At 47.9% G+C, this 22,168-nt stretch overlaps 1 protein-coding gene across 1 annotated transcript in view; it reads right to left on the reverse strand.

Annotated features, from left to right (window-relative positions):
- Positions 1–6,213: 6,213 nt before the first annotated feature.
- Positions 6,214–22,168, reverse strand: part of TMEM241 (transmembrane protein 241) — a 104,933-nt gene continuing 88,978 nt past the window's right edge. Inside the window, exons 14-16 of the mRNA XM_059894803.1 lie at positions 18,509–18,573; positions 18,242–18,318; positions 6,214–8,278 (exon numbers count right to left, since the gene is read on the reverse strand). Coding sequence (XP_059750786.1) covers positions 8,118–8,278; positions 18,242–18,318; positions 18,509–18,573 — 303 coding nt within the window. The 3' untranslated portion in view covers positions 6,214–8,117. The remainder of the gene's footprint in view (positions 8,279–18,241; positions 18,319–18,508; positions 18,574–22,168) is intronic.

The following is a 22,168-nucleotide window of genomic DNA, read 5'->3' on the forward strand; positions in this document are numbered from 1 at the left end:
TTCAGTCTGTGGTACTTTGTTACCGGAACCCTAGCAAACAAATACACTAAGGAAGAGGAAATGTATAAGGGGTTAGCAATTAGCCATCTGGATCCTGAGCTCGTCTGGGTCCTGGAGATGGGATTGGAGCCCCAGCACTCCTGGGGCAGCTGGGGCCAAGCTGAGCCGGAGCCTGCAGGACGGACAAATGGACATGGCTGGGAGGGGTGCGTGGTGGGCAGCCGAGGGGGGGAGCCACGGACCCTCCGTCATAGAATCCGTTCCCCACGCGCAGAGGTGAGGTTACCAACTGCCTCCACCGTGAGGCCAAGGCTGGGGCTGGGGCTGGAGACGGTCAAAATAGTAGCTTTAAAATGAAACATTGAAGAGTCGAAAGAATTTTCTATAAGTTGCTTATCATTGGTCAGAATGCTGTTCTGCTGAATTACATTATGCAGCATAAACCTTAGGTGCTATTAGGAAGTAGAGAACTGCCTTTCTCCTCTAGGACTTCTAAGGAATTGCTACAAGTGATCATTCTTAAATGCTGCATATATCTTCATGATTTTCTATAGTTCTGTTAAACTCAACTATAGTTAATGCCAGAATCTCCTACTATGAGTAAATATTTGGATGTATTATTTAAATCTACTGAAAAGAAATTGTACTTCATGGGGGGATTAGGAGATGTGAAGAATATACATTCACTTTTAAGTTATTGAAAATATGTTCAATGTTCTAAATAATAGCAAATATTAGTTGGAGGTAATTTTCATGGTTTGGTTATTCCCCTTAACTTTGAACTGTGGCTTATTTCACACATGCTGTTGATATACATTGTTTCTGATTGTTTTCTATGGTTTCAAAATTCTCACGGCAGTGCCCTCGGTTCCCCTCCTGGTCCACGTCCTCTGTCACCTGTGGGCATGGGTCTGTTCTGTCTAGGGCGAACCTGCAAACCCGCCACGTCTGTTCTCTCCTTTCTCCCGGGAGAGAGTGCTTTACTTAGAGAACGTGTAATGAGTAGTCGACACACACACATACAAATATAATGACGGGTTTGACTCCATTGTACCTTCAAGACCCCTGGAGAGATGAGGACAGATCTGGGAGCTTTTTAAAGTGGTACCACTGGCTGGATAGTGGTGACCGGGCCTCCTCTCCCTTGTCCAGCTTCACCACCAATGGGGGACCCAGGCCCTTTATTCCCCAGAGGACAGCCAACACCAGGCTGTGCTGTGTAACAGACTTTACTGAAGGCCTGGGGATCATAAAGGGCGCTGGCTAAAAAATAAACCTTAACCGTGGCCACCAGGCTCTGGAAGAGTATGGCCCACCCCCTCCCGCTGCCGCTCTCCGGAGCTCCCTCACCCACCTCCAGGTGCTGGGGGTCCCTTCTTCCCACCCCCAGCTTTTCCATGCTCCATGTTCAGGATCCCACCTCACCCCTCACCACCCACCCCCCCGCCAGGCAGGGGCATCGCTGCCGGGGAAGGCAGCCTTTGGTAGAAGGACATGAACTGCTCAAAAACCGGAGTCCGACACAAGAGGCCGCATACTGCATGATCCCTGTTCACAGGAAATCTCCAGAACAGGCACGTGTGTAGAGGTAGAAAATGGATTGCCTGGGTCAGTGGGAGTGGGCGGGGGGGGTGGGGAATGAGTGACAGCAGGTACAGGGTTTCTTTTGGGGGTGACGGAAATGTTCTCAAATTAGATAGTGGCGATGGTTGCAGAATTCTGTGAATATACTAAAAACTGTACACTTTAAATGGGTGCATTTTAGGGACTTCCCTGGCAGCCCAGTGGTTAAGACTTCGCCTTTCAATGCAGGGGCTGCAGGTTGGATCCCGGGTCGAGGAGCTAAGATCCCACATGCCTCACACCCAAAATCCAAAAACGTAAAACAGAAGCAATATTGTAACAAATTCAGTAAAGACTTAAAAAAAAAAAAAAAAAAAAGAAACCCAACACTTTAAACAAAATGGTACATTTTAGGGTATGTGAATTATATCTCAATAAAGCTGTTATTTTTTAAAAATTCTCAGTCTGCAGGTCTTCTTGTCGAGTCAGGGCCTCCCTGAGAACGGGGAGGGTGTATTTGCTGTAGTCGACAGTCACATAGAGGGTGGCCAGAGCTGCTCCGCCAGGACAAGGGACAACTTGCAGGTTTCTCCGTGCGAGGCAGACCCTGCCCACAGCCTCCCCTGTGCGAAGAGCCGGGCCTCCCCTCCAGCAGCGGCCAGCTCTGCTGGAGAGTAGGTATGTGATGAATGAAGGGAAGAGGAGGTAAATGAAGGAGTGATTGCTATCACTTGCCGGGGTGGTGAGAGAGCCTGGACAGAACCTAGGGGTCTATCTCTCACTTAGAGCCCTTTTCGCTAAAGAGCTCTTCTTAATGCGTCATGCAAATCCACTGGCCAGGGAATGGTACCTGGATTAAGTCCCCACGTTTCCAAGGGCTCCACTGCTCTCCCGGAGGCTCACTCAGAGTGATGGGTGTGAAGACAAACAGGCACGGAGGCCTTGTGTTCGCCCGCCCGTGGGCCTCTTCACACAGCGAGAAGGAAATAAATGACTCAAATGTTCCTTTTGGCTCAGGCGGTTGTTTAAATGGGATTCCACCCTCAGCGGCCAAGGGAGGGGAGCTGGGGGGTGGAGCGGGGCGCGGTTCCTTCAGACCCCTCCCCGGTTGGGCCCGGATGGAACTGGATGAAGGTCTGTGTGCCAAGGTTTGCTTTCGCACAGGGCAAGCCTCTGCTGGCCAGGCCACCGAAAATCAGCTCACAGCAGGAGCAAAGGGTCCCCCGTTCCACGAGGAACACAGGATGTCTGAGTCCCTGAAACGTCTCCAGAACAGACGGGAGCCCCGTGTGAGCTCCAGGATGGGCTCAGCCTTCCCAGGGGTTTACTGCCCAGGTCAGAGGACCCGGGAGCTGCCAGGCAGATAGGCAGTGTGGGGTCCGAGTGGCCGACGCCCACGGGGGACAGCACTGCCCTGGACCTTGTACGAGGGCCACCGGTGGCGAGCTTGGCTCCTCTGGTTTGTTCAGAACGCAGTGGTCCGTGGTGGGGGTGAGGTGGGCAGTGCCCACAGACAACGCATAACACAGGACGGGCCAGGGCAGCAGGGTCGTGAAAGCCATCTTGGAATCTTAGCTCAGGAGTGGTGAGCGTGGCGAGGTCTCCTGTCCGGTCAGGCTCTCGGAGGCATCCTCTGTAAGTCCAGGGTTGTGAAGAGTAGGCGACGCAGCACGGGGGAGGCACCTGCACCCCATCTAGAGCATCACGGGTGCTCATGAACATAATTTCCCAGCCAGGCATTCAAAACACCCCTTGCGGGCTTCCCTGGTGGGGCAGTGGTTGACAATCTGCCTGCCAATGCAGGGGACATGGGTTCGAGCCCTGGTCTGGGAAGATCCCACATGCCGCGGAGCAAATGGGTCCATGAGCCACAACTACTGAGCCTGCGTGTCTGCAGCCTGTGCTCCGCAACAAGAGGCCGCGACAGTGAGAGGCCCGCGCACCGCGATGAAGAGTGGCCCCCGCTTGCCGCAACTAGAGAAAGCCCTCGCACGAAACGAAGACCCAACACAGCCATGAATAAATAAATTAATTAATTAATTAAAGAAAAACAAAACAAAACACCCCTTGCCTGACCCAACCCACGTCCTGGCCTCTTGGGCCCTGCCTCGCCGGCGGTTACTGCCTGAGCGTGGCCGGACTCCCCAGCTCCGGCTCTGCTCACTCGGGTCCCCCGTCACTCGCGTGGGGAGACACGTGGGAGCTGACAGGCAGGGCTGGGAGGTCACAAACGCCCCTCAGATCCCCCCGCACCCTCCACCGAGCTGAGGGCCTCAGGGACGTGACTGACCTTCTCCGTGTCTGCCTTCTCCTCTGCAAAACGAGGCCAATGGCAATTCCTCCGCCAAAGGCTCCTTGTGAGGATTAGGTGAGACGTCTCAGGAGTGAAGCCCTTTGGGCAACACTCTGCACGGCCCACAGTAATTCTCGGTGCTGGGCCCCGCAGCTGGGACCTCTCCCTCCCGGCATCTCTCCAGGTTCCTACCAGGTGCGTCATGCCCTTGAAATGGACCATGAGATCCATGTTCAAGTCTGCGCATCTCGCCCACACCAGCCTGAGAGTGCCCCCGAGGCAGGGCCGAGCCTTCTGTGGCCGCCATTGTCTGCACAAGGCCCAGTGACCTGGCCTCCACTCAGACCAGTGGGGGGCGGCAGCACATTCCACTGTGGGCACCCTTGACTTCACCCCATGTCCCCCAAAGAGGTTCTCACTCAGTTGTTCTTAACCTGGAATCCAATAGAGGCCCAATAGATGGACTTCAGGGAGAATAAACCCCCCAACTACATGCTTAATTGTGTGTGTGTGTGTATGTGTGTGACTGCATATTTCGGAAGAGAAATTCCTTACTTTTCATCAGATTTTCAGAAGGCTCTGTGTCTCCGTCTGGGCTTTATTTTATTAAAAGCACTTAACTCTCTCTGAAATTCCATTATTTACTTGTTTATTGTCTGCCTCCACCCCTAGAAAGTAAGCTTCAGGGGGACTCGTCTTATTCACGGATACATCCACAAGCCCAAAACAGAGCCTGGCACATAGTGGGTTCTCGGTATTTTTTGAATGAATGAATGAATGAGTGAATGAGGTTCTTTGACCCAAAGGCACAGATCCTGCCCTGTAACGGGGGTCTGGGAAAGCCCTGGACACTCAGCGGGGGCCCCCTTCTCCAGGCAGCTCCAGGGTGGAGGGCAGCTGGAGCAGACTGGTTCTCCTGGAACAAGTCTATTCAGGGGAGGGTCTCAGAGTGCTCAGATTGGATCTACCTGAGACGAAGGGCATTCGAGGCTCTCCATCGTATAACAAGTTTTCCCAAAACTTAGTGGCTTCAAACAATTTTGCTGTATCTCATGATTTTGTGGTCAGGCATTCATGCAGGCTCTGATGCTTCTGCACCACGTGGCATTGACTGAGATCGCTTGATGGCACTCAGCTGGCAGATGGGCTGGTCCTAGAAGGTCCAGGGCAGCTCCCCTCACATGTCTGGTAGCCTGGTGGGGTGGCCAGAAGGCTGGGTGCAGCAGCGACTGTCTACAGGGCTCCTGTACCTGGTCTCTCCAGCACGGCCGCCTCAGGGGAGTCAGACTTCTACAAGGCAGCTCAGGACTCCCAAAGGCTGTTCCAGAAGACCAAGGCAGGCACCGCAAGGTTTTCAACCTGGCCTTGGAAGTCTGAGATCATTGCTTCTATCACCTCCTACTGGCAGCAAGCAAGTCAGAGCCAGACCGGATTCAAGAGAAAGAGACAGGAACTGCAAGGGATGTAAATACCATTGGGGTAGGTAGGGGTGGGGCACCCTCTCAGTACTCAACGGCCACACACGGCTGGTGGTTACCCTACGGGACAGGGCAGGGCTAGAGGGAGGAGTTGGGTGGACCTCCCTCTGCAGAGCTAAGTGGCCTGGATGCTGGTAGAAGTCTGGGCCTGTGTTTAAGATGCAAGAACTTACTCCCCAAGGATAACAACCTTTTCTGCAATACTCTCTTATCGAGGCTGAAGAGAAGAGAAAGGCCAATTACCAAGAAAATAAATGGTTTATTTTTCCTTATATCCATAGCAGATTAGTAATAATACACAATCACACAGAACTTTGCTTCTCCTGACAGAAAGCGTATTCTTTATTTGGACAAATAAAAAGACAAAACACCCTGGCTTTGACACGGGGCCAGCAAGGACATGACCCAGATAGGACATGACCAAATAGATCATTTCGGGTAAAAGGGAGTGCTGGGGTAACCTGAGGATTCCCCACCAGGGGGGCCAGGGGCCCAGAGAGCCACAGAGAATGAGAGCAGTAATCTAGGCCAGTCCCTTGATTTACAGCCCTCTAGGCTCACCCTGAGTTCAGAGCTGAGCACGTGAGCTTGGGCATAAAAGATGGTGGTAAAAGCTTGAAGAAAAAATCCCAAGAAGAAATGGAAGCTGAAGGAAACAGGATGGTATATTGAAGAAACATCTTATCCTTTGCCTCTTGCTAGTGTCAAAGTAAGAAAAGACCTGAGATTTTAAAAACAACGGGACTCTGGAATGAAGTTAAAAAAATCACACAAACAAAAACCAAAAAAAATCCTTGTTAGAGATTCTTTAAAAAGAAAAAAAAAAAAGGTTTAAAATTCTGCAGCAGAAATTTTGTTTTTTGTTTTTTTGAGGTACATTTATTTCTTTTATTGAAGTATAGTTGATTTACAATATTGTATTAACTTTCAGGTGTATGGCATAGTGATTCAATATTTTTATAGACTATACTCCATTAAAAGTTACTACAAGATAATGGCTATAATTCCATGTGCTGTACAGTATATCCTTGTTGCTCATCTTTTTTATATATAGTAGTTTGTATCTCTTAATCCCATACCCCTAATTTGCCTCTTCCCTTCCCTCTCCTTTTTGGTAACCACTAGTTTGTTTTCTATATCTGTGAGTCTGTTTCTGTTTTTGCAAATACATTCATTTGTATTATTTTTTAGATTCCACATATAAGTGATGTCGTACAGTATTTGTCTTTTTCTGTCTGCTGCAGAAGTTTCTGAGGTCAGTCCTTCCTGCTGGAACAGGGGACGGGGTTTGTTAACTGTACATGGCTCTTTCTAGCCTTAGGAATCTCCATTTGCTCAAATGAGACTTGGAAAGACAGACATAAGATGACATTTGGACAGATGCCACTTTCTGTAAAGAGAGAACTGGCCTCAGTTGTACAGAGACGGTTTTGTGGGAGCGAAAGAACAAAGAAAATTGTAAACCCAGATTTTCTATTTGATCCTCGGTAGAAGGTTTGACATCTCAGATTAGGAACAAAAAGCAACGTGAAACTATATATGTATAAAGGTCACTCTGAACATGTTTACCTTAAATGACAAGCAGAGACCAGGAAAAGACAAGGAAATGAATTTAAGGTACTCAAGGTCCAAATATACTAATCCATTCCTATTTGTTTCATCTTCTGTTTCTTTTTTCAACAACTTGGAGAAAAAATTGCAGGAAGAATGGCCTGACTGAGCTGACCTTAGTCTTCACAAGGCCAAGAATGGACAAGGCTTGTTTCCCAGATGCTAGAGGTGGTCCTTCATCACTAACGGGGTGTCCCACCCTGCAGGGCCTGGATCCTTCCTGGACAGGACTCCCTGGACTTCATTACCTTCTACGTCTCAAAATGACCAAAACTGACACCTGGCAGAGTATAATGCATTCAGAAAACCTATTATGAGCAGGAATATTTGGAGCTAGACATTATTTTCTTAAACCTTCATTGGGGTTCAGAATCAAATGACCATTTCATGCAAATTCATTTCTTTTGACTCCCATAAAGGCAAGGTTTAGAGTTTTCATCCAATTTTTCATCTGGCCTGAAAAATATATTTCAGTGTTCAATGATCTGAAACCTCCTCTGAGATATCAGGGAATTAAATGGATTACGAATATAACTGTGTGTGCGTTTACATATTTATGTTTGTTTGCTGTTTCCTCCACCAGTGCTTATTAATCCTATTCCCTCTGGTAATCATTAGCACCAAGTTACCCTAATGGTAGGCAAAAAAGGGTGTGTGGAATTCAACACAACACACAACCATAAGAAGGCTTCAGCACACACTCTGGAGAAGTAGTGTCCTTGCTGGCGTCTTACTTAGCCCAGAACCCCCATTTACCTCCTCCACTCCTGCCCCCAGTGGAAGCCAGCTCGAGGAATTCTCTCTGCGCCCCTAGGTGGGGGAGTGTGAGTTCTAGGCAAGCCAGCCTGACTGACAGCAAGGAAAGGGTGTCCCCGGAGGAGTCTCCAAGGGTGTAAAATCACAAAACAAAACCAAAAAGGCAACACAATACCTTGGGCCCACTAGCAGGCAGTGAACACTTATCTGGGAAGGGTGTTTAGTAAGGAGGCTTGCGTGGCAATCAAGGTGGGCGGAGCCATCCCCATGCAGGTGAAATCCTGGATCTGTTTCTGCACAGCTGGGCTCACAGCACAGTCAGCAGGACTTGGGGGAGCCTCTCGACACAGTCCACTCTCTGCAGCGGCCCAGAGACCCCAGAAAAAGTTCTCCTCGACGCAGCGAGCAGCAGTGTCTCATCGTTCTTGCTTTCTTCTTTCTATCGCCGGGACAGGGAGCTCCATAGCCCAGGGCGGTGTTCTCCGGCTGCAGCTTGGGAGTCCACTCTCCCTGTGTTTAGGAGCCCTTCCGCTCTGAGAAAACCAGCAAGGCCTCTCCAAGGCCGCCGACCAGGAGGCTGCAAGAAACAGCAAGAGGTCATCTTTCCCCTCCCCAGAGCCTGGGGGCTGTGGACACCCGGAGTTGCCTGGTGCCCACATACCGCAGGCCAAGGGATGCCCCCTCATCCTGCAGCTGAGCGTCTTGTCCCCCGCCCGCACTGCCCCGCTCTGAGGTCAGGCCCAGGGACTGCCCAGTTGTCCAGGGTAAGCCTCAGCTGTGCGGGGGGAGGGGAGTGGGCTGCAAGGTGGGTTGTGATACCTCCCCTTAGGGAAGAAGGTGATGTGTCCCAACCATCCTGACCAGGTGACAGTGACTGCCCTTCGTTAATGCTCTCTGGCAGAAATACTGGAGGAGGGCTTCCCACAGAGCCGCCTGGTACTTTTTGCCATAGAGGGTTGATGAATATAAAATCACGCAGATATCCATAATCTTATCATTATTAAGCTGACAATCTCTGAATCCTTTCATTTCATTTAGACTAACAGAACATTTAAAAACAAAATACACATGGGGAGTGGACCTCCCTACTGGCGCAGTGGTTAAGACTCCATGCTCCCAATGCAGGGGGCCTGTGTTCAATCCCTGCTCAGGGAACTAGATCCCACACGCATGCCACCACTAAGAGTTCACATACCACAACTAAGGAGCCCAACTGCGGCAACTAAGACCCAGCGCAACTTAAATAACTAACTAAATAAATATTTTTTAAAAAAAGAATAATGAAGAAAATACAAATGGGGAATCATGAATTTCCCACCAGAGCAGAAAGATATATGGTCAGTGATTTGAAAATGAAAAAAATAGCAGGAGAACGGAAGAGTGTGAGAAAGAGAAGACCTGGATACTTTAACATGCCTAAAATGTAATACAATGAAAGGTCTGCACATTTCCTATTTTAAACTTCTCAGTAGACAACCTGGTGTCTGTCTCAATCCCCTGTCATTCTTCCCCAAAAGCACTTCTAAGGCCTGGGCTGGGCCATGAGTAAAGGATTTTGATGGGGGTCCCTGAGGATGAAATGCTCTTGTCCAGAGGTGCCAACAGTCCTACAATCCCACCTTCTTCTTCCTTTTTTCTCCCATTTACCCGCCCAGTATCCCACTCCTCCTATACACCCACTCCTCCTATACACGCACACACCATACTCTCACATTTGGGCTATTGCGTCTCCATATTCCTAACATATATCTAAGGCACCGAATGTATGAAACACACTTAGGCTGTGCATATCCTGTTCCCAGTGAAAAATGTCACCTATGTGGGTTACTTCGACATAAAGATAACTTGTACCATGGACCACTTCCAGTATAGCAGTGAACTGAATAAGTGTGAGAACAGAAAAACAATAAGCTGAGTTCAAACTGTGCTCAGGTGTTTTTAGCTACTAATCCTGCAAGTGTTATTCGGCTGTTTCCTCAGCTGCACCACAGGAGACAATCACATCTAACCATCTCTGTGAGGCTTAGAAGGACGTACTTGTAGCAGCTGACCCCCGTGTGTGACCTACAATGGGCAAGCAATAAAATATTATTTTCTCGACTGCTCTCCCAGAGTAGGGATCCCTTTCTCAGCAGCCCTCACCACTGGCTGGCTTCCCCAACTCTGCTTGAAAACTCGTTGTGAAGGATGCATCCTGCTCTGCAAAGCCAGCTCTAGCCATGGGATTCAGGCAAGCATCTATGGGCATCTACGGGCATCTTGTGGCAGGTCCCGGGCACGAGGTTCTTCCCTCCTGGAGGAAGTCCTGCCTCATACTGACCTGACAGCTGCTTCTTACAACCTCACCTGTGAGTCTAAGTTCTGCTCTCTAGAGCAACAGAGAACAAATCTACGCCCCCATCACCCATCTGCCAACCCTACAGAGTGGGAAAATCCCCTGAACTCCTGCCATGTCCCCTCCCTGGTGATGTCAGGCCTCTCTCTCTGGGTGAGGGCAGAGAGGCACTAGTCAAGTAGCCAGTCACTGGGGAGTGGGCTGGGAGGATGACCCCCGAGCCCGCTAACAAGGGGGAAAGAGAGGAGAAGGGCCCGAGGGAGATGTCTGCCTGATAGCTTAAGCTCCAAGTTGGAATGTACTTTCCTCTTTCCTTTTTATTATAATACAGAAGTATTATAATAGTGACAATAAGTTGATGAATTCTCTTTAACGCATACTGAGCTCATAATAACGTAGCTGAAGTTTGTGTCTATGTTACGAACCGAATAAATTTCTGAGGACTTTCCTAGATCTATACTCATCATTTATAGGATTGTTCCTGGGAGAAACTAGGGTCCAAGTTCCAAAAGACCGTATTGTGAAACATGACCCATTTGTGCTTGTCCCTGGTCTAGTTCAGGGACAGACCCAGATGCTGGCGGGTTCTATTGCCTCTTCTCTTTGGATGAAGAAGGGCCTGGGAAGGGGAAGACATTCGTTTTGTACACAGGCTCACCTCTAAAGATCTGGCTTTCCCTTCTCAGCCAATCTGCTGTTTCCTTCAACATCCCTTAAAGAACGCACATACGAGCTTCTTAAACCCCTGGGAAAGCACAGAGTCACCGTGACCTGATGCAAGATCTGTACAGAACTTTGGCTTTGGAAGAGTTTTATTTCTGCAAATGTAACGGGGCGGGGGGTTCACAGTCATTTCCACTAATCTTCCTTAATCACCAGGGAGAACAGGGTATCGGTTGGCTCTTTGCCACCCTCACACCTGCAGCCTTAGAACAATGCTGCAGCGTAATAAACTTGCATTTCATCCCCTTGGCTTAGCGAGTTAATGAAACACCAAGCAGCTTAGGGAACCCTGACATGAAAAACAAACCTGGTTCCGTTTACTGTTAAGAGAGCCAGGGAGGTGAGCTTTGATGCTGTCTTCTAAACAGCGGGAGATGCTGACACAAGGAGGGGGCCAGGAATCTTAATCGCATTACAGCTGGTTAAGTCAGAGCTTTACTGGACTGTTTGCAAATCTTATAATCCCCATCATTCCTGAAATGAACAAACTTCATGTAACAAGGCATAAACATCAGATTGCAGAGCAGAGGCAGCCAGAAATAGTCATCACTCGCTTCTCTTCCAGGGGGTTATTTTCAGCGTCTCTCCACTCCTCTTTTCTCCCATCGGGAGCCAAAGGCCCTATCTCAATTTTACATTTATTACTGTGGTGATTCAATGAATTCCTATGGAACCCTCCAGACAGAGGACAGAGACTGTATCCTTTCCCCAGCTGTAGGCCTAGCACTTAACACAACACCCAATAAATATTTACTCAGTGAGTGATGGAATTCTTATAACTGCTCCCCCTTTTCCCATCTGGATTCCAAACTATTTTTGTTTTTTTTCTCTTTTCCTCACCAAAACTAATTCACCACTCCCTTGGGGACTTGCTGAGCAACAGTTCACAATCTGATAAACTACTCTGTGTCGAAAGGTAACGAGCATAGTTATGAAGGCCTTTCTCAGCATTTTAAAGAAGAGGTTTCAAATGTTTAATTCAAATGAAAAACTGAAAAACTTCAGACATTGTGATCCTAGGTGCACTTTGGGGTGTGTGGAAGTTCTTTCTTCACCCCTAAATTCACTCTTCCTACAAAGAGACTTGGGCAGTCTCCAAGCATTCCCCTAAAATTAAAGGCACAGACATCTCTACTCAGAGAAGATATAAGACCATTTTCTAAAGACTCTTGGTGTTCGTGAGGCTGGAACTAGGGTCAAGTTGAAGCGATCCTCATGTTTGTTGCCCAGGATCAATGGCAGGCCCGGTGAATGATGGGCAAAGGTGAGGAGCTCATCACGAAATCCTACAAAGAGGCTGTGTTTTGGTTATTCCTTTCTCTCCTAGTACCTAAACTATTCCACAGAGAAGAGTGACTCTCCTTGTCTAAAGAGGATTCAAAGTGGAGGCACACACAACTAATTCTACTCGACAGGAACATCACTCACAGTTCAGAATTGTTTTCTTTTGTATGTGTTGAATCCCCTTTGCCGAAATTTTGGAATAGAGGGAATTCATTATCGATCTGCACCCTAAAATGTTGTTAATTAAAAAATGAATACATATTAATCTGGATATTTAAATTACTGGGCTTGCAATAGATATTAAAATACTGGGCTTTTATAATTAAAAACAAGGTAATTAGCTGGACAAGAGCAGTTGCTTTTTTTTAATATAAATTTATTTATTCATTTATTTATTTTTGGCTGTGTTGGGTCTTTGTTGTTGCGCACGGGCTTTCTTTAGTTGCGGCGAGCGGGAGCTGCTCTTTGTTGCGGTGCGCAGGCTTCTCATTGCGGTAGCTTCTCTTGTTGCAGAGCATGGGCTCTAGGCGCGTGGGCTTCAGTAGTTGTAGCACGCAGGCTCAGTAGTTGTGGCACACGGGCTTAGTTGCTCTGCAGCATGGGGGATCCTCCCGGACCAGGGCTCAAACCTGTGTCCCCTGCATTGGCAGGTGGATTCTTAACCACTGCGCCACCAGGGAAGTCCCCAAGAGCAGCTGCTTTAAATAAAAGGCTTTAAAAGTTGACCACTGTTGGGGGCTTAGGTTTATCATTTTTCTTGGGTACAGGATTGAGAAGCCTAGTACCTGTTGATTCAGCAAACGGTGCCGGAAGGAGAGAGGCAAAGGTGAGCAAAACGTGGCTCCTTTCCTGGAGGAGCTTCAGCCGGCAGGTGGGCAAGGAGTGCACACCTGTCACGCCATGTGGTACATGCTGATCGTGGAACACAGAGCCGGCAGCAAGGGCTGCCCAGGACCTGACCCTGGAGCTGATCCAAATCTCTAATTAGGAGATAAGCAAGTTCCTTAAGATCTTGCTGAAATTTCAAATGGCATGTCTCCACTAACCACCTCACAACTTCAGATCCGTGATTCCCAACCGGGGAGATTCTGCCCCTAAGGGGACCTTTAGCAATGTCCTGAGACGTTTTGCATTGTTACAGTTGCGGGGGTGCTACTGGCATCTAGTGAGGTGAGGCTCAGGTTTGCTGCTAAAAATCCTACAGGACACAGGACAGCCCTTCACAACAAAGAATGATCTGGCCCAAAACGTCAACAGTGCTGCGGGTGAAAAACCTTACTTTAGACAATGAGCTATTTTGTGTCTCTAAGCTGTTGCCCATCCACGAAGGTGGACAATTAATCACATGGGCCCTCATCTCCTAGAGGGTGACCTCTCTGGGGTCTTGGACTGTGTCTGGAGCCTCAGAGCCCAGCAAGCACTTCTTATAGAATGAATGAACATACAAGCAAATGCAGGCGAGGATATCGGCTGATCCAGGGTCCCCGCCCGCAGCCAGACTGCAGCGGTGGCAGCTGCGCTCACTCAGGGAGCCCGTGTCCACTGAGTGGGCAGCCTCAACCCACTCCAGCGACTGCTGCTGTGTGGACGTGCAGGCCCGACTTAACAGCTGTTCCGTATTTTCAAAAGAATCTGGAGATCTGGACTTTTACAGGGAAATCACCTGATTTCTAAATGCTGAGTAATTTGAAATTTGAAAATCAAAAAAGAAGAAACAATGAGTATACAGGCAAACACAGTAGGTCCAAACAAAACAGGCCTGCAGCCCTGCCTTCTGACTTCCGATCAGTCTAAGCTCCCACAGGACAGAGACTGGCCTCGGATCCCTGCCTGGGATCCGAGAGCTGGTCACCCCGTCACAGCTTGAACACACCCAGTCTATGGACAATGCAGATCAGCTCTGCGCAAAAGACAGGAAATCTGAAACACAGTCTGACATTCCTCTTCTGGTGGTTCACTTTGTGGTTGGAAAATTCTTTGAGGCTGAAAACACACCATCCTTAAATTCGAGAGTTCTCAAAAATCAGGAAATTCCAAAGTCAAGGTTCCTTTTGCAATAATCACACGTGCTGTTTCCTTGACTTGGGTACACACAGCCCTTCTTTCCATCTTGTTCAGGGCATACCACGAAGTCCACAGGATGTGGAACAGCCTGGAGATATGGCCTCGCACAGACGGCTGCTGGAACCTTCAGACTAAGCGCGGCCTCCCCACTGGAGAGCATCTCAGGCTTATTTCTCACACTCAGTTCAACACCTGGGTGTTTTTTGTTTTTCTGCTGTTTTTTAGTTCATTCTGAAATTGTATACAAAATACAATCAATGAGGCTTATTTGTAAGAAGGAAAATTACTATCAAGAATTGAGACGATCACTATGAAGGATAAGATACAGAAATTGGGGGAAGAATCTCGAGGATGCACCAGGATATCTTGGCAGTTAGGTTTTTGGACGTCAACCTGCCCGTTTGTGTCCTGCCTTCCCAGAAGGACAAGTGCAGAGTAAGGAGGAGGGAGTGTAGGATCAGCTCCCTGCCCCCCAGCACCAGCTCTGGTTCCAAATTGCGAAGTCTCACCATTGGCACCTCTTGCCCCTCCATCCTTCCCTGTCCTCCCAGGGCCGGAGTGACCAAATACTCTTCCACCCTGAGTCTGGCTAAGCCTCTCCCTTCTGCATCAGGTCCAGTTTCAAGCCAGTTCCAAGGCCCTCCTGCTCACCCCACACTCTCTCTCTCCTCCAGTCTTCACATTCATTGTGCATTCAAACGGTTACTATCCTACTGCAGAAATTATCTTTATGACTTCTCCTTCTCCCGAAAACTCCTTGAGGGCTGGATGATGTCTTATGTTCCTGAATGACTTCCACATGTTTTGCATACAGCAGTCACTCAATAAATATTGTTAGTTGATTGATAGAATTATAGCTTCTAGTATTAAAAATCTAAGGCAGGACTTCCCTGGTGATGCGGTGATTAAGAGTCCGCCTGCCAATGCAGGGGCGCGGGCTCGAGCCCTGGTCCGGGAAGATCCCATATGCCGCGGAGCAACTAAGCCCGTGCGCCACAGCTACTGAGCCTGCGCTCTACAGCCAATGAGCCTGGAGCCCGTGCTCCACAACAAGAGAAGCCACTGCAGTGAGAAGCCCGTGCACCGCAACAAAGAGTAGCCCCCGCTCGCCGCAACTAGAGAATGCCCACGCAGCAACGAAGACCCAACGCAGCCAAAAAATAAAAAATAAAAATAAATAAATTTTAAAAAGAAATCTAAGGCAATGAAATCCTTTTCCTAAAAATGTTCCACTGGACATTCTTAGTTCACCGTGTCAGCCCCTGAACAAGAAATAGAGACATTTTGTCCTGGGTAACGCTCCTTCTGTACTGCTGCCATATCATCTAGATGCTCTTTATAAATGATCAGACTGGTGGGAAGAGAAACATTTAGGCCAATGTCTCTTCCACCTCCCCATGACCTGCTTCTACCTAGACACTATCTATGCTGCTGCTAAGTCCTTGGCGTTTCCCACATCATTTGTAGGGAGGTATGTGAAGTTTATGGGATGTTGGACACACACAGACCCGGGTTTGAATCCTGGTCCAATCACCTAGTAGCTCTAAAATCTTGGGACAATCAGTTAAATGTCTCTGAACCTCAGCTTCTTCATCTTTAAAATGGGGCTAACTTGGAGGGTTGTTGTGAAAGTTAATGAGATAATATTAATATAAAAATTTCTGAAATATAGTAGTTGCTCAATAAATGGTTATTATTATTCAAAGGAAGAGGTGAGACTAGGAGGAGGAGGAAGAAGAGGAGGGTGTGGGAGTATTTCCTAAGTTTTCTTTTCCTTCCGTTTTTCTTCTGGAAAACGGAAGAAATGCCCCATTAGGGGCTCCTGAGAGGGGTTGAAAATCGCTTTCACCAAATGCCGTGAGCAAAAAGATTCATTTCTGTCAGTCTGGATGGTTTAGGTACAGACCCGCCCTCAGGCAGGGAGACAAGCAATAACAGACATCCCAGGGGCAGTGACTTTACACTTTCATCCGAGAGCTGCTCCTGGCACACAGACCCCCAGGAAATATCTGTTTATTGAACCAACCCCTTCCAGCCCAAAGCCACACGAGATGCAAAGTCACCTCTTGGACTTCCTCATCATGGTATTCCCAGAGCCTGGTCCTGCCCCTCACATTTATCTTGCAGGAACCTCATATTGATGTTTAAAAATGACACCATTTTTGTGTGTGTGGCTATGATGGCACAAGACAGGGGATTATTTGCAAAACGTCCTGGGAGAGGGGAGGCTGCCCTAGACACACCGAGCACGAGTACCGGCCCCACCAACCAGCACTGTGGCTTTTGAGCAAACAGGTGACAATTCTGCAGGTCCAATGTGCAAATGAATGCAAGAAAGTGGAGGGAGGAGGTGGGAGGAGCCAACCCTTAGGATTACTCTCAGCCCCAGAATGAGAAAAAATATGGATTTTCTAGAACTACGCCTTATTTGAGCAAAGCTAAGGAACAATATGCTTTTTCTTTCCACCATGCTGCTAAAGAAATGGAAAAACCGGGCTTCCCTGGTGGCGCAGTGGTTGAGAGTCTGCCTGCCAATGCAGGGGACACGAGTTCGAGCCCTGGTCTGGGAAGATCCCGCATGCCGCGGAGCAACTAGGCCCGTGAGCCACGATTGCTGAGCCTGCGCATCTGGAGCCTGTGCTCCGCAACAAGAGAGGCCGCGGTGGTGGGAGGCCCGCGCACCGCGATGAAGAGTGGCCCCCGCTTGCCACAGCTAGAGAAAGCCCTCGCGCAGAAGCGAAGACCCAACACAGCCATAAATAAATAAATAAATTAAATAAATAAACCCAAAGTTTAAAAAAAAAAAAAAAAAAACTCAGTCTTTAAAAAAAAAAGAAAAAGAAAGAAATGGAAAAACCTATTCCAAAACTTGTCTGCAATTCAGTTTTGGAGTGCCATTCTTGGGGCGGGGGTGAGGGGGGATTGCCGAACAATGCATCCAAACTGGAATGGAAATAAACATTATCTTCAAGTGGCCCTAGGCTTGTTTTCCTTTTTAAAACAGAGGTTAAGAGACCAGTAAGTAGCAACAACAAATATGACTTATTCTCCATAATGTGCTGCATTAGTGATTCAGGCCGGACAGCAGGCAGCCGTGGTCATAGGGGAGGAAAGCTGTGGGTCATCCGGCCAGCAGCCGGCAGGCTGGGCGAACACTTGGCAAGGACTGACCCATTCCCGGGTGACTGAGAGGCTCATCTTGCTCGACAGGCACCCGTCGGTGTGGTTTCACTTGGCAGACGATAGAGCCCACCTCCCTCAGCGTGGACATCCTGACCAAACAGTGCATTGTTCTCACTGTTGAATCAAACTGGTGTGACTTCTGGCCAAGTGGAGACAGTGGAAGCAGAGGATGACAGGCCTTTACTTTTTACTCGATGCATTTCTGCATTGTCTTAAATGTCTCACAAATAGCACCCGTTATTATGTAGATTTAAAATACGTAAGTATATACCCCCAAAATAAAGCACGCCCACTGATGAGAGGAGCAACTGCAGTCTTAACAGTTTAAACTCACCATCACTCCCCACCTCGCCTCATCTTCCCTGAAGATGACAACCACGACCCTTGGTAATGATCATATCGGCTGGTCTGAATACTAGCAAGCTGGAGTGGATCAAAGTCTTAACTCCGTCAGCTATCCGACGGGCAGTCTGTGTAGAGAGTTCAGAGGTAGCACCCTACAGCCCATCTTCCACACAGCAGACTGTGGAGTGTGTTTTTAACCTAGGAGCAAGTGGCTCCTCTGCTCAGAACCCTCTGATCGCTCCCCCCCACCTCACTCTTAACAATGGCCTTTAAGACCCCACATGGTCAGCCACCAACCAGCCTCATCTCCTACTACTCTCCCCCCATCAACCTGCTCCGGCCACACTGCTCCTTGAGCAGACCGAGCACACTCAGGGCCTTTGCACTTGCTGTTTCCCCCCAGGGTCCCCAGGGCTCGCTCCCCCACTTCCTTCAGGTCTCTGCTCAGATACGGGAGGGAGAGGCAGTGCTGTCTTTAAGCAAATGGATGGGTGCGTTCTAAACAAGGATGATCTGGAACTTGACTAGGAGAAAATGAATTGAAGGGTCAAAGGCGAGAAACACAAACATAGTTATAGTTATATGCACACATAATTAGTGGTTCACCTATAGTGGTGACTCTTGTGTGGATGAGTGGCTGAAAGGTACACCGTCGAGGCTCTGGTTCCTGCTCTGGATGCTGGCTGTAGCAGGTGTGGTATATTCAGTTTGGGAAAATATTCATGATAGATGCACTCTCCTGAATGTATATTTATATGTCAATAAAATATATACCCAAACACACACCCTTTCTTCAACATTTGAGAGCAAATATTAGTATCCCAAGGAAACACAAGCAACTAATTTTCTTCTCTCTCTGTGCAAAAGACTTACCATCCCACGGTGGCCCTGGTCAGGATCGTATCAAACAGCAATATCGATAAACCAGCCGTGATCACCTGCAGAAATCATTTCAACAAAAGGTCATGAGAGCAGCAGGACCTCGGCAACCTTCTCCAAAGCCATTCTTCACAAGCTTCGTTTGTGCTAGTTCAGATCCCAGACATCAGCCATGCCTTCCCACTTCATGACTTTTTCCCCCAAACACTTCCTAGTCCCCCTAAATACCTTTCCCAAATACCCCTGTATTTAGTGGAAAATGCTAAGTTCTAGCCTATTTTGAGGTGAGAATGTTCAAAGAAACATTTAACTTCCAAACCCTTCAAAAGAGGAGTTTGGAAGCCAGCATCCAAACTCGTCTCTCCCCTGGGCAGGGGCATAGCAAGAATCCCCGTTTCCATCCTGTCTCAGCTGTGCAAAAAGAATCCTCAAGGTCAGAAGTACTCATTCACCTATTCCCAGATCCTCCAGCTAAAGACCTAGCTGTCGACCTGCCTTTGCTAACAGCACTGTCTCTCGCCCTGCCCTAATGCCCCTGTCTTTCTGGCCCGTGACACACATTCTAAGAAACCAGGTACTTCCTAAGGGAGGGAGCAATGAAATCATTAATTAATTACTTGCAAACATCTAGAAACCACAGGAGAGGGAAGAGGTTAGTCCACATCTCTCAGAGCTAGAAATTACAGAAAAGTCTCTTAGGAATGGCAGTAACAGGACTCAGCCTCCAGCGGTGCCTCTAAACATCGGCACAAAAAGTTTTGAGAATCAAAGACCCAACTTTGGAATGTCTGCTCAGGAAAGATGTTTTTTCCCAGAATTCTGCATTCTGGAATACAAAACAGCTTCCATGAGGAAGGTCACCCTAAGGACTTGCTTCCTTGCAATGAGAAGAAGTAAGAAGCAAGCCGTATCGGGATGGGTCACGCAGGCTGGATGCCCTCAGAGATGTCAACTGCCATCTCATTCAAGGGGACGTCATGTCCGGTCTTGGAGGCCTCTTCAGGTCCCAAGCTGGGAACAAGGCAACAGGCAGACGGTCAGAAGGAGGGAGTGTGTTTAATGGGTCTCATCTTCATTCATTTACCATCTCAAAAAGAAGTCTGGAAATATAAACCAGGAACCTAGAGTACAGAAACTCTGTGAGCTCTTAGAACCTTTGTAGTAGTTTATTCATTTAAGGTCACTTTCTGTTTGCTTTCCTTGCTTAATTTGCAGCAAAACCCTTGATAACGAAAAAGACCTGTGGTGTCTTCAGGAACAAAAACGAAGTGGCAACAAGGTCAGAGAGACAGTTGCAAAGTAGAAAGCAAAGGACAAGAGGAAACAGATTTCTCAAAGTGAAAACGGAGTGGTGGCTTTTATGCTAAAGAGCTTTTATCTCAAAGGGCAGCTCTACTTCCCCCACCCTGCCCTCTTCTTATTTGGCATTTTATTTAGGACTTTTGTACCTATGGGCATAAATGAAGTGGGCCTAAAATTTTATTATCTTGCAATGCAATTGTCTGGTTTTGGAAACAAGGTTATACAAACCACATGAATTAATTCATCAGCTTCCCTGCTTCTTTTCCTATAAAGGATAAAGATGGTCTTTACTGTGGTCTCTACTCTGACCTGACTGCCTCTGGACCTGGAGCTTCTAGTTGGGGTGGCCTTTAATCCTAATCGAGTCTTCTCTTTCTCCTGGATTCAAGTTTCTCATTTTCATTTTTTCCAAAAATGTTTTTCATCTATGTTTTCCACTCATTAACATTTAGCAGTTTGGAGAAATATTATTTTATCTCATTTGTGCCCATTTTTATCACCTTCCCTTTATTTAAAATAAATTTATTTATTTATTTACTTTTGGCTGCGTTGGGTCTTCGTTGCTGCATGCGGGCTTTCTCTAGTTGCGGCAAGCGGGGGCCACTCTTCATTGTGGTGAGCGGGCTTCTCATCGTGGTGGCTTCTCTTGTTGCGCAGCATGGGCTCTAGGCGTGCAGGCTTCAGTAGTTGTGGTGCGCAAGCTCAGTAGTTGTGGCTCGCAGGCTCTAGAGCGCAGGCTCAGTAGTTGTGGCACACGGGCTTAGTTGCTCTGCGGCACGTGGGATCTTCCCGGACCAGGGCTCGAACCCATGTCCCCCGTATTGGCAGGCGGATTCTTAACCACTGCACCACCAGGGAAGTCCCTATCACCTTCCCTTTTGTTCTTACTTTTGTTGTCATTTTCTCTTCCTTTTTTTTTTCCTTTCCTTCCTTAGTCTTAACCAAAGTTAATCTCGTTAATCCCTCTTTACTTTTGCAACTTCTTGGACATTCCCTGGGATGGTGCCAACAAGAGATTTATTTCTTGGAATCGCTGAAAAGGCCTCCATTCTGCTGACGGAGGTTAGTGATGGCAGCTTGGTGTTAATGGAACAACTCATAACGTTTCTGAAGCCTTTCTTAACTCTTCACCATTGTCTTCATCTCCTTTGCCCTTTTTACCAGCTTTTTCCTTTTTTTCCAACTTCATTGAGGAATAGTTGACAAATGTAATTGTATATATCTAAATTGCACAACATGATGATTTGATATACATATACATACATGGCCTTCTCTAATTGTCTTCTCTGATGGCTTTTTTCATGACTTTCAGTCTCCTTTGTGTAACTATCACCTCCCACATGCCCTGCAACAGTCAGAGCTGAGGGCTTGTGGCTCTGTTCCTCTATGGGTTTCTTCAGCTTAGGAGGAATCTCGTCTACCATGAGATAGACAGCTGGCCTGCTTGTTTCTATTAACTGCACCTTTTGCCAAGAAAAACACCTCTGAGAATTTTCAAACCAGCCCTTACTTGAAAATAAGGTTGGTTTATAGCCAGACTGGTGCCTTTCCATCTGCTGCTTCCTGGAAACGTTTGCATGGTCTCCTGCCTTTTTTCTCCTGGGCCCCTCTTTCAAACTTCTCTAAATTTTTCTCTCTCAATGAGCAAATCTTCTGCTGGCTGAGACACTCAGTGAAATTTGACAAGGAGGTTTGTCTTCTTTCTGTAGGGAATTTATAGCGAACTTGTTTATTCTGTAGAGCTATTGGAGAGGCAGATGGTCCACTTTTTAATCTACTTCCAGAAGGGCCCTCAGTTCCTTAGGCTTCTCTGCTTTCTTTTACCTCCATCACCAGCCCCAGCGGTCAGCTCTCTTTTTAGAAGCATTTCCCATCTCCCCCTTCCCCCCCGCCCCGTGTGTGTGTGTGTGTGTGTGTGTGTGTGTGTCTCTCTCTCACACACACACACACACACACACAGAGTCACCAAAGTTCTACCACTTCACAAAAGTCACAGTGTAAGAAGGGATGAGTAGCAGCCGACAACACCCCACTGAGGGGTGGACCCTGGGCAGGTGTCCAGCCCGACTTACCCACTAAGTGACTTGCACCCACACATCCACCTCAGCCTGTATGAGCTTCATGTTCATGGCCCAGCAAAGCAACGGATTTCCATATGCCACGGGCCGTCAGGGCTGCTCAAAAACGCTGGGAAGCGTGTGAATGACAAATCTACTTGTGCTAAGAGGCCACTCCACTTCTAACTCCACCGAGGAACAAACAGAAGCCAGGAGTGGCTGACTGTGCAAGTCTGGGTACAGAGTGTCCCATGCAAGGGCACCTGGGGGCAGAATTTGAGAGATGCAACCGACT

Source organism: Balaenoptera ricei, chromosome 14 (assembly GCF_028023285.1).
Source record: "Balaenoptera ricei isolate mBalRic1 chromosome 14, mBalRic1.hap2, whole genome shotgun sequence".
NCBI classification, from domain to species: domain Eukaryota; kingdom Metazoa; phylum Chordata; class Mammalia; order Artiodactyla; family Balaenopteridae; genus Balaenoptera; species Balaenoptera ricei.